The sequence below is a fragment of the Artemia sp. Qi Xiang Cuo genome, chromosome 6 (genome assembly GCF_049724085.1).
Source record: "Artemia sp. Qi Xiang Cuo chromosome 6, ASM4972408v1, whole genome shotgun sequence".
NCBI lineage: Eukaryota > Metazoa > Arthropoda > Branchiopoda > Anostraca > Artemiidae > Artemia > Artemia sp. Qi Xiang Cuo.
Window position 1 is genome coordinate 47,198,002 of NC_142799.1, and position 12,500 is coordinate 47,210,501.

General features: G+C 35.7%; 1 protein-coding gene across 1 annotated transcript in view; it reads left to right on the forward strand.

The window, feature by feature from the left end:
* Positions 1-12,500, forward strand: part of LOC148951294 (E3 ubiquitin-protein ligase HERC2-like) — a 299,149-nt gene that overhangs the window by 149,785 nt on the left and 136,864 nt on the right. The window contains 1 exon segment of the mRNA XM_089091055.1: positions 6,925-7,124. Within this exon segment, the coding sequence (XP_088947181.1) occupies positions 6,925-7,124 (200 nt within the window).

Here is a 12,500-nt window from a genome sequence, read left to right on the forward strand (position 1 = left end):
CTTGGGAACCGGGAGCTTCCTTCGAGGTAGGAGGATCGATACCCTTTCGAGTTGGGGGTATCGGACTTCACAACACTGTTCAAATAGAACAGCCTCAAATTCTTTCTCGAAAACACCTAAGTGTTTCACTTCATCACTCAATGGTGTCGCTGGTGGTGCTATATTTTTAATCTGTAGAAAAAAAGTTTTTTATTTTTTATGTAAAATAACCATTTTTTTTTAGTCAAAAAAATTTGTCAATTAAAATGTTGGATGGTCCTTTTTAGAGCCCCCCCCCTCCCCCAAACCCCTCCCGGGGAGGACCCTTGGACCCGAGCGCTTCCTTTGAGGTAGGAGGATCAATACCCTTCCGCGGTGAGAGTATCGAACTTCTCAACACTGTTTAAATATAGCAGTCACAAAGTCTATCTTAAAAACACGTAAGTGTTTCAATGAAATTAGCTCGCCCCAAATAATATTTCTTGTCAACGCTGTGAAGACATATTTGAAAATTATTAAAAAACCTTTTTTCCTGGGCTAAGTGCTTATTGAAGATCGACATCCTGTTATTTAAAGCCCACTTTGCAAGAAGCCCACTTAGAATTAACAGCAGATTAAAAAGCTATGGGATATCTGATAAGGAGCAGATGCACGAAAATGGTTTAGTGCCAAAATACCAGTTTAATAGTGGTGTCCAACTTTTAAATAGCAAATCATTTTTTTTTTTTCAAATATTTAGTTTTTTGTCTAAAATTAATATTTGTAATATTTAATTATAATTCATATTTGTTATAAGTTAAGAGGTCAGGTTTTTTTTTTGTTATATAAATTCGTGATAGTCATTACTTTATATACCACTAATTTGGTTAATGAAATAGTTTTTAGAAACAAATTTTAAGTTTTACTCCTCAAAAGCTATGCGCCTGAGAAAATTTACCTTATTTTTGAAAATAGGGATAGAAAAAAAAATAAATTATGTGTATACTTACAAATTCTGACTGGGCTTCTATATCTGAACTCCTTGGCAAAACTTGAAGGGGGTCAAGCTCACAATCTTTAGTAGGCTGAGCTGAGGTATTATATGAAGCAGTCCAGTCTCTCTTCAACTTCCTCTCAACTTTATGGAGCTAACACTGGGGTTAGAAGGCTGTGTCACTATAAGCTGGGTGCTCGATGAATGGTTCAGATCGCTTTTAATTCTACCGGCATATTTGATAATTGAAGGTCTTGCAGCTTGAATTATTACACCTTCGCTATATCTTGCTTTCTTGTCAGAAGGGGGGTTATTGCACGTATCCGCTTCCTTGAAAAAAAAAGGGTAAAATTTAGCATGAAAAAAAAAATGCATTTTGGGTTTGGAAAATAATTCAGTTTATGTTAGGCATTTAAAGTAGTGTAAAATATCTTTTTTTTTCAATTAAATAAATATTTATATTTTCCGTTATTATCAAAATAAAAGATTCATTGTTACAAATTTATATTTCTTAGAATGATTTTCAGTTCTTAAACTAATGTAAGCAGCATAGATTCTAAATTGTTTTGGTTCTTCTTCTAAAGACTAAAAGCATCATTAGGCGAGCCCTACTCCCTGTCTATGTACCCCATCCTTCCTGTCTGAGTATCTTGTAAAAGAAAACTTAACCCAACCATTTTGTGAATTAAAAACAAAAAATGTCAATTAGAATTTTTATCCACGCACTTATCGAAGACGGAAGAAGTCGTAATAGATTCTAAATTGTTTTGGTTCTTCTTCTAAAGACTAAAAGCATCATTAGGCGAGCCCTACTCCCTGTCTATGTACCTCATCCTTCCTGCTTGAGTATCTTGTAAAAGAAAACTTAAACCAACCATTTTGTGAATTAAAAACAAAAAATGCCAATTAGAATTTTTATCCACGCACTTATCGAAGACGAAAGAAGTCGTAATAGATTCTAAATTGTTTTGGTTCTTCTTCTATACACTAAAAGCATCATTAGGCTACTATGATCTAAAAATATCACCGAAATATATTTTCCAGCAGTACATGATAGCGAACTATAGGTAAGGAACAAACCGAAACTCTAAAAAGGAAGCTTTTGTAACAATTAATACATTAAAAGAATTAACATTTTATTCTAACCCCAAATTACCGATCGAGAGCTAAGCACTTTTTCAAAAACATCCCTAAAAAGGTTAACTGATCATGATAAAAATCACACCGTAAATGCAGACTGGCCTGGAAGTATTTTCAAAAACATCCCTAAAAAAAGCCGCTGATCTTGATAAAAAGGAAGCTTTTGTAACAATACATTAAAAGAATCAACATTTTATTCTAATCCCAAATTACCGATCGAAAGCTAAGCACTTTTTTCAAAAACATCTCTAAAAAGGCCCACTGATCTTGATAAAAATCGCACCGTAAATTTCAGCCTATAAGGGAACTATGTAAAGGTTTCAGTTCCTAAAAACAGTAGGTTTCTAAGTGCATAAGTACCCTTAGTTCTAGTGCAAGGTAAGAATTTCTTCCTTAACTTACTGACAAGACAATTTCTTTTTATTATAATAATGATAAAATTTTTACTCACCAGAAATTGCTTAGAATTATCCATTTCTATGTAAATGTTTACAAAAAATGTCACTAGTGTTAAGTTGAATAAACTATTCAGAACTGTTGAAGAATCTAATTTGAAACCTGAATATATACAAAAAATAATTGCATAGCAGCGAAACAAGACATGCAGGTTTTGATTTATCACTAAAAAAAGACATTGAACTTTGAAATTGCGTAAATCCCTTGACAAAGAAAGAGTGTAATGACCAGTAAAATAGAATTACCAGAAAAACCTGTTTGGTACGGGGGCCCCATAGAAATAGTACCTTGGACTATACTGTTAAGCCAAAAAAGTAAACAGACAAACTGAAATATGTCATTACTATGTAAAGGGGAGTATTTATTATAATCACCGCGGACTATTGCTAGAATTGAAAGATGATGAAGCTGGCGTCGCGATGTTATTGTAAAATTGAATCAAGCAACCTAGCAACCCAACCTACGTGACTAGAGGTGCGATGTTGCGCAATAAATTGAAAATGTTTTCCAAAAATAGGATTTTTAAAGAAAAGCAAATAACTATATGAAGAACCAAAAAAAAAAACAGAAATAAAGGTATTTAGTTAGTCAAACTTCAAAAGAATGGAAACTACTATGAATAATAAGAAGTGCAACGAACTTCTTATTCAAAATTTTAATTTAAAATCAAGGCAAAAGTGAAAATAAAAGATTTAACCACTGGTCAAAGCCGGACTTCTGCCCCTTCAAGCTCCTTAATGGACAGTGTGTTATTTGAATTTTAGTGAAACAATATATATATTTCGGAATAATGTGTTTTATTTGTCATGTACTCGCCAATGAATTTGAAGGGCAACTAATCCCCTCTCACGCTCACCATTTCCCCAAACACATACAATCAAAATTTTGAGATAGCCATTTTTTTCTATGTAGTTGAAAGTTCTGGAAATTATGTCTTTGCGGATGACGACCCCCTCCCCACCCCACAGCCCCCAGGGCAAGGGTTGTAAGTTATGCCCAGGGGGCATATAAGGCTTTTATAAAAAGTTTTTTCGTAGAAACTTCAAAAAGGGCTCATTCGATTTGAGATTGAAACGGGTAAAGCCTTTTTTAATAGTCGAAAGTGATTGAAGAGCAATTAACCCCCTCTCACAGCCACCATTTCCCCAAACAAATCCAATCAACATTTTGAGATTTTACTTTTGTTTATCGTAGTTAGAAGATCTGGAAAGTGTGTCTTTGAGGATGACAACCCTCCTCCCTCCCCCCCACAACCCTCAGGGCGGAGGTTGTAAGTTATGCCCACGGGGTATATACGGGTTTTATAGAAAGTTTTTTCGTAGAAACTTTGAAAGGGCTCATTTGATTGGAAATTGAAAGGGCTAGTGCCCTTTTTAATAGTCGAAAGTGATTGAAGGGCAATTAACCCCCCTCTCACACCCACCATTTCCCCAAACACATCCAATCAACATTTTGAGATAGCAGTTTTGTTTAACGTAGTTGAAAGTTAACGTAATTGAAGGCATAGAGTTCAAAACCCCTATGCCTTCCCAAGGCCAGAACATAATTTGCACTTTACTGAAGAAAATACAAATGAATGTGAATTGTCAGTTTAATATAGGCTACATATACTGATATTTAATAATCAAAATGTTAATATTATTTGATTTATTAAAGTTATAAAAGTCATAACGTTTATATATTTTCTGTGAGGTGAAAATTGTGTCTTGGTCTTGAGATAATGGGATAGTTTTGAGCCCTAACTAAATTGATTTCTGCTTGTATTGAGTCTTAATCAACTATTTGTCATAATTTCTGTTCTTTTTGGGTTCCATTAATTTATCGATGATGATTTGTGGTAGTTTCACGCTTGGTAAATTATTTTATTTTATTTTTGCTCATTTTTGGTTTAATGGAGTTCTTTACTTTTCTTTGAAAAACTCATTTTTTGGAAAAAGTTTTTTTAATTAATTCCAAAAAAAGCTGTCGGGACATAGGAAAAAAAACACAGAACATGAACATAACAAAACCAACAAAAAACACAAATAAATTAAAAAGAAAAACTTACTTATATATGAATCTTCACGAAAATATTAATAAAGAGATACATCTTTCACGATGTATCAGCCCTTCATCAACATACTTAGCCAGATTCCTTAATGTCATTTTAACTCGTGATCCTACAATCCCTTCCACCCACCATCTATCTGTCAACACTGACGAAAAACAATCATTTCTCAGATCTGCCATTTCCTTACAATTCCCCAAAAAATGAAATGTCCTCTTCATCTTCCCCACACACCGGACAAAGGAATGCGTTAACACTATAACCCCTATATATCCTCTCTATTTCCCCAATATCAATGGACCCTCCCCTTAAATTCAAAAACCATTTTATTTCTTCCCCTTTCAACCCCAACTTAAAATAAACTTTTTCCTCCCCCCCCCCACGTGTTTTTCACCATACTATACAGACTCAGAGATCCCAAGGCCTCCTTACGAGCCTGCCACTGCTGTATTCCTTGCTCGTGTAACCTTTTTTTTCCTTGTCAACCACTGCATCTGAATTCCATCCCTTACCTTCATTACAAAAATACGAATATCTTGCTTCGTCTAAAATTTTCTTAATTTCCTGCGGCCACTCTACTTGTATCTTATCCTCCAACAAGCTAAAATACGTTTCTTTAGCTAGCTTATCTTAAAATTTTTATCCAAAACTTCACCATTCTTATTAACCTATCTTTTCTTAACCTACTTAGTCCCAAATCCTCCTCCAGTACAACACTGTGAGTTGATTTATGGACCCGAAAAACTCTCTTAAAATATTCCCTTTGTATTCCTTTGTATTCAATAATGATGCATTAGAAGCGAAGATAGGTTTATAAATCCTTGAAGTAAAATAAACTTATGTTACAAATGTTGTATGCCTAATAGAACGGGTGTCTGTCCAATCGCCCCCCCCTCCCTCCTGTGAAAAATCTCCCCCACGGAAAATTACCCTATCCCCCCAGGCAATTCCAATGGGAAAATCCCCCCCCCCCCCGAGATACAATTCTCCTCAGGTAATTCCACCCCGCGAAATTTCCCCCCTTGATAATTCCCTCGCGGACAATTACCCCCCGGAAAATTTTCCCCACATGTTCAATTGAGCTGCCGAAGGGAAATTAAGACAAATAAAAAGGATGAAGAAAAGAAGAGATTTCGAATTTTTTACCTATATTCCAAAAAATTTATGGTTCTGTCTATCTTAAGTTTTCTTAGTTCTAACTTGTCCATATTATTGAATTAAATGTACTTTGTTCTGACTTGAAGTTCGAATCCATTTTGTTTTAATTACATTTAAAAAAAAAACTGTTATAGATACTTCATACGGGAAAACCTTATTATGTAAGCTTAGTGGACGCCTTCTCGATCACAAGAATTGAATGTAGCCTACTATAGATTTGGTACCAGACCGAGTCCATCTCAAGTAATTACTTGTGCTTCTTAGTCCCAGCCTGTTATCTTTGTACTTCCATCATACGGTAATCCTGCTATGATAACTCAACCTCCCAAAACACGAAATAAAATTAAAAGAATTAAAAATTTACAAATAAGCACTATAGGATATTTTACAGCACATATTCTGCATATATTTTGAAAAATACGTAGAATATTCTAAAATCTCTTCTGTTCTTCATTATTTTTATTCGTCATGCTTTCCCTTTGGCTGCTCAATTTTACTTTTGGGAAGAATTGCCGCCGGGTGGATTTTCTGCTAGAGGTAATTTTCCAGGGCGTAATCCGCGGGGGAGGGGGGTATAGAACCAATAAAACTATGCACATGGAGAAATATGCTTTATTAGCGGATACATAACCCACAAGTCAAGAAGTAAATAAGTATTTTTGTTTCTCTTCTAATTCACTTTCTGCAAAAGTAAATCATAATAATAGCAATAATCTATTTTTACCGAAGCCGTAACAAAAAAAAAAACATCAACCAAATAGTTACACCATTTACTATCCCATACTTAAATGCGTAAATGAAAAGAAAATACTTCTATGGCTCAGGAATTTCTCAGCTTACAAATCTCTCGAAAATCATTTTTCCACAAGAAAATCATTCTTATCAATTATTATTGTTAATATAGCATTCTCCTAAAAGTTGTTTCTTTAAATACGTATATCAATTTTTGCTTAAATTTGCTTAATTCAGTTATTTCCTTAAATTCTCCCCTAAAGAATTTGAAAGGTTCTCTCTGATACCCACGCACATTGGGCAAATGTAGGGACCATTTTTCTGCGCGACCCGACCTATATACTTTCTTCTTTCTCCAAGTGGTAACCTTAGGGTACCAACGGCAATAATAGAATGCCAGGAATTGATTACTTTAAATTCATTTTTCTTTTTATATTAGGGAAGCTTGTTCGTAAGCCTGGATTTATACACAGACGACCTGACCGTAACCGTGCCAAGATTCGGCAGCAGTCAACTGGCCTTATTACAGACTGGTCAGTTTGTGTGAAAAATCTGACAGTCTCTTCTCGAGAAGCATGGGCCAACAGACTTATTGACGGAACGTCCAGTTTTTGGCAGAGTTGTGGAGTTCAAGGAAAGGTAATCACTGAGGGAAATTTAATTTAAATTATTTTTAAATCTGTTGTTTTATTTATTACAAACGTCAATCAGTAGTGAAAATTGGATAGAGTTCCATGCATAGGATCTACCAATACACAGGATGAAAAAGCTGTCTAAAAAAAAAATAAACCTTTAGATGCATATACCTGTCCGATATACGGTGTTATTGCCAACAACCTGTACTAGTTTCTGTGAGCATGTGAGGAGTTAAAATCTTTGACAGGAGATATTACGGGATAGAAATGTGCTACGTACTAATATCTTGAAATCTACAAATATCCATGTCATGAAAAAAAAATAAGTAGGTTTGTTAATAAAGCCCTAATTCAGAGAATAATATAATCTCTTATACTTGAGCGTATTTCTTTAAAAGTTCGTGATTTTTATCCCTTTTGAGTTTCGTCGTTTAATTTTCATCATGGTCATACCTTTTATGGGGGTTGGGGTTTTTCTAATTTTTTCTGTAATTATGTAAATATTTCTTATGGTATTTTCTTCATTTGGAATTGGAATAAAAAGCAGATTTTATTTATGTGCCTATTATTTTGAACTTCGTTTTTTTTTTTTTTTTTTTTTTTTTTTTTTTTTTTTATTTCAGTTAGTTTTGACAAGGGTAACTATTTCTTTGCTCCTCATTACCATAATTATTATGATGTAATACATTATGTATCTACTGTTACATAATGGTATGTATCTGCATGTTGGGGTCTAATCAAATTTCCTTCTTTTCTTTTTTTTAACTAAATTGGTTTCGTATCTATTATTCTTTTCTTTAGTTCATCTTTTGCTTTTGTAACGTGGGTTCTTTTCTTCTTCTATTTTTAGAGTATCTCCTCTTTTGTAGTCTTGTATAATTCATGCTCTATATTTCCCGCGCTAAGAACGTCAAATTTCAGTCGTGAATGCATAGGCTAAAATAAGGCACCGTGCTTTGGTAAAACCAAAAGAAAAAACTGAATCCGTTAAATGTCGGATTTGCATTTTAATAAAATGTATTTCTTTTCTTTGATGTGCTTAAGTCTTTTTGAAGATTCAAGGCAGGAAATGAAAACCGAGGGGTTAACAACTGGGCATTTTGAAGGGGCACCTGGAGGCATGAGGCACGGAGGCACGCCGGAGGCATATTCCAAAGGGCGCAATGTGTAAATATATGAAGCTTGCCTGTTATTCGGTATCTGTCGAATATTGCAGCACCTTCAAAAGCGATCTTTTAAAACTTGGAAAAAATCATTTACGGGTTTATTTGGCAAGGAAAAGAACCCCCAAGACTGAAAACAACTGATATGTACCTGAAGAAAAAGAAGGGAGCACTGCAAGTTGTTGATATCTATGCAAAAACTAGGTAACCCTACGATGGCTCTGATGGTGTCACTTTTTCCTATTACACATGCAGCGTTGTCACCTGCTAAAAAATAAAATTCTGATTGTTCTTCAAAAAAAAATCCCGAAGTTTAAAAAAAAATCCGAAACATAGTTTTTAGGCTATATGGCATAGGGCTTCACGGTGATGACGTAACAAGCAAGGTGCGAAATACAAAGTACAATAAAGCGTGGTTTTTGGCAGTACCTAACAACTTATTGTCAATATTCCTAGCATTATTTCGACGTGAAAATGTTCTGGTGGATTAGTAGGATTTACGACAAATATTTTAGGCCAAAGCAATTGGCTAAACTTCCAAAAAACGTGTCTACATATCCACATTTCATCGTTATTTGAATTTCCCACTCAAGATTTGACGTCACGCTTCGCAGTCCTTTTCAATGTGGCTTGACCAAGCGGTAAAAGTTGCCTTTTATCACGTCTTCACACGTCCCTTTCCCTTTTATCATACCTGCTTTTCTGTTTAGTGGTTGTGCCAAGACGCACCCTTGGATCTCGGATTCTTAATTGCACTAAAAAAAAAAAGGAATCTGCTGCTTTGACACGAAAGGATTCGGAAGAAACACAGATCCCTTTTTCCCGAATGTACTTAGAATCCAAATTTCTTGGTAGTAAACCCAGGCCTTTAGGTATTTGAAGAGGAAACTGTAAAGCAACAGTCAGAAAAACCGTTGCTACTGAGTTATTAGTAAAAAGTACTAAGCAAAGCAACCAACTAAAAAAAAATGATTAGGTTCTCAGATATTTATTGATACATATCAGTAATCATCTCGATAACCACAGCTCAAATGAAAACCCTATGGAACTGGACAAATAAGCTTCACTAAATCAAGCTAAGCTCAGTTAGCACAAGTAAAAACACTAGATCTTCTACTACTAGGTCTTCTACTGAGCATAACAAGATTTCCAATGGTAATCATTGCTTTCGCTGCCCTAGATCTCGGAATCCATTCAAAACTCATAAAATTTTTTCAAGAACTCAAGCAAATGGGGCACCAGGGGCAGACGCACATGAGCTGGAAGGACCAGCCCCGCCGTGGGTGGCCTCCTCGTCCGTAGGAGACATGGTTCAAGATTCTGTTCAGTTCTGTGCCCTCATGCACGTCGGTATTAAGGTTATTTTTGATTTTTTGTTGAAGGGTTTGTTGTATTTTGGTTTTTTTGTTGATTAAGGTTGGTCGTAAAAAGGGCTGAAAAAAAAGAAAAAAAGAATGAAAAAAGTGCCACCACAAGAATGGGTTTCTTGTGGATGGAGGACGCCCAGTCTACGGGAGAGCAAATAGTTTTTTTTGTGTTAAAAATATTAATGTTGTAAGAGTAAACCTTTTGGAAGACCACCTTTAAAATTTGAATTCGCCTGAGTGAAAACTGAAGAGTCTAAATTTTAAAATACGAAAGTAAAATGCCACGGAAAGAACGTTTCCTAGAGGGGGAAGGACGCCTTGGAATGGGGGGAGTAATAGGTATTTAGCAAGAAAAAAGCTAAATGGTAGTCTGCATTCATATACACTAATGCAATGACTAGTATATAATAATTTTTTTTTTTTTTTGAAGTTTAGGTGATATGATAATGTATAACGTTGTAAGATTTATATGTTTTTGTATTAAAATATCACAGAGTGGAGAGGAGGAGGGGAGAAAAAAAAAACTACCTCTGAAAAATGTTAAACAAAATTCCTTCTGTTGACACACAGAACATGGCGATGGTGTTCGTTATGGTCTTGAGGTCAGTTTTGAGTTGAGGTGCCATTTTTAACAAAATGATTAGGATGCTGACGAGACATCAAAATGATATAACCCTTTCTTCTGGATAAATGCGTTCACCTTTGTGAAGACATCTGAGTCAAAGCATAAGACAATGTTGGTGCCGATTTTCATTGAAACGGGTTCTGCTGAATGCATGATATACAGGCTGGAGTTACAGTAACTCTAGTCTATTAATGTTGCAGCTAATGTAAGACCACCATTCAGCTGGAACCACTGGAACAGAATTCTTATGTTGTCAGGGAACGGCATCGCCATATTTTGCATGTCAACAGAGTGGCATCTTCGCCCAGATAAGTAGCCAAACTGTATGTACCGCCCGACTAGTACTCTCTTTCCCCTTCCAATCGGTCTTTATACGGACTATTCACCGATACACCATTCCAACTCCACACCGACCTCTGCATTGGTTTATGGCGACTCACGTAGTCTTACTCGTCGGCCCTGGACCCTCACCCGTTATAATCGGTTACTACTCCGCTTCTCAGAGCTTTTCCTCAGAAGTCACAACAGCGTGGAGTTTTTTATTGATGTTATGGAGCCGTCAGAAGTCTTGAGAGGACAAATCCTAGAATTCTTCATATTCGTCACAGGCTCACTAGCCCAGTTTTTCCCAACTTGGTGTTTCACACAGTGGGCAATCACTGACAAATCTTCAAAGATGCCGTCACTTTCCGAGCCCGATTCAGTGTCAGTCGTGGAAGCCTTTTTCTGCTTATCGGACAGAGTATTTTCGTCTGAGTCATCGTCTGAGTCACAGTGGTGAAGTATAGAAAGACGAACATTCGGTGCTTGGTGACCGAAAGCAGAAAGAACGTCGTCGGGTATCAAGGCTTTCATTATTCGCTGGGTTTCAATACGAGCTCGCCCTAGCTCGAGCTTGATTTCATCGTCCCCGGGCAAAGAAAAATCGGAGACTGACAGACACAACACCAATGGATCTAACTCGCTTGGCCTTGGGCAAGGACAACTGTTCATTAGAATATTGAGCTTCAAAATCCGTTATACTTTCATATCGACCAATTCGATGTAGAAGTTGGAGGAACGAAAAGTTTATTACAGTACTCTAAGTGCTGGTTTAAGACCGCATCTTCCTAAAAAAGTCTTCACATGGTTGGCTATTTATGTGGGAGAGTTTGAAAAGGCGTTCGAGCCCAAGACGATTGAATCGACGAATGAGAAACATTAGGGAATGCATATTTATCTCAAGGCAATATTAAATGTTTGTGGTAATAAAATTCTCGTTCAAAGCATTATGTTCACTTTTAAGGAACCAGGATCTCCAATGTTGAACACTCTAAGCAACAAGACCAAGTAAAGATAACCTCTCAACAGGAGAAACTTTGCTGTCGTGAAAAACGCGCCGTACGCTTTCCATAAGCCAAAGATAAAGCTGTGTTCCTTTGCTTCCAGGAACACGCTGTTTCAGGTGTGCCGGGGGCGGCACCGGAGGCACGAAGGAAGGGACACCTGCGACGGTCAGTTATTAGCCCCTCGATGAAAACCACAAAAACAAAACTTACTTATCAATTTAATTTATTTAATTTTTCAGAATTTGTAGTGCGTCAATGAAGCCTGATCAAATGAAAAACTTTTATTTATTATATTAGCGGTTACTTGCGGTCAAAATAATTCAGTAAATTTTCATGCTTGGATAGATAAAGAAAAGACAAAACCATGCATTTCTTTTGCAGTGGCACAATCTGTTAACATTCAACGAACTGAAAATTTAATCGAATTGCATCGCTCTGAGGCTGAATCGGTTAAGTCCATTGAAGAAGAAATTAATTATTTAATTGAGGAAACCAATTATATATATATATATATATATATATATATATATATATATATATATATATATATATATATATATATATATATATATATATATATATTAAGTTTTAGAGGTAATTACTTGGCAAGAAAAAAAAAGAAAAAAAAAGAAGAAAAAAAACTTTCATCCTAATCCAGCAATTGAAATAAATGTGCATTTGAACGAGGTTTTAACGTTGCTCATCTATCTACCGACCCTGGACCAAACAGAAAAACCGAATCATCAACAAAATAGAAATGTCCAAATCCATGCCAAGTCGTCATCAATAAATGTAAGATGTTGTAAATTTACGAACAAAAGCACCTTAAACCTAGCGAAATATTTCGAAGTAGTACCTTCCATTAGGTCTTATCAGAAGAAATACCACCTGCCTTAA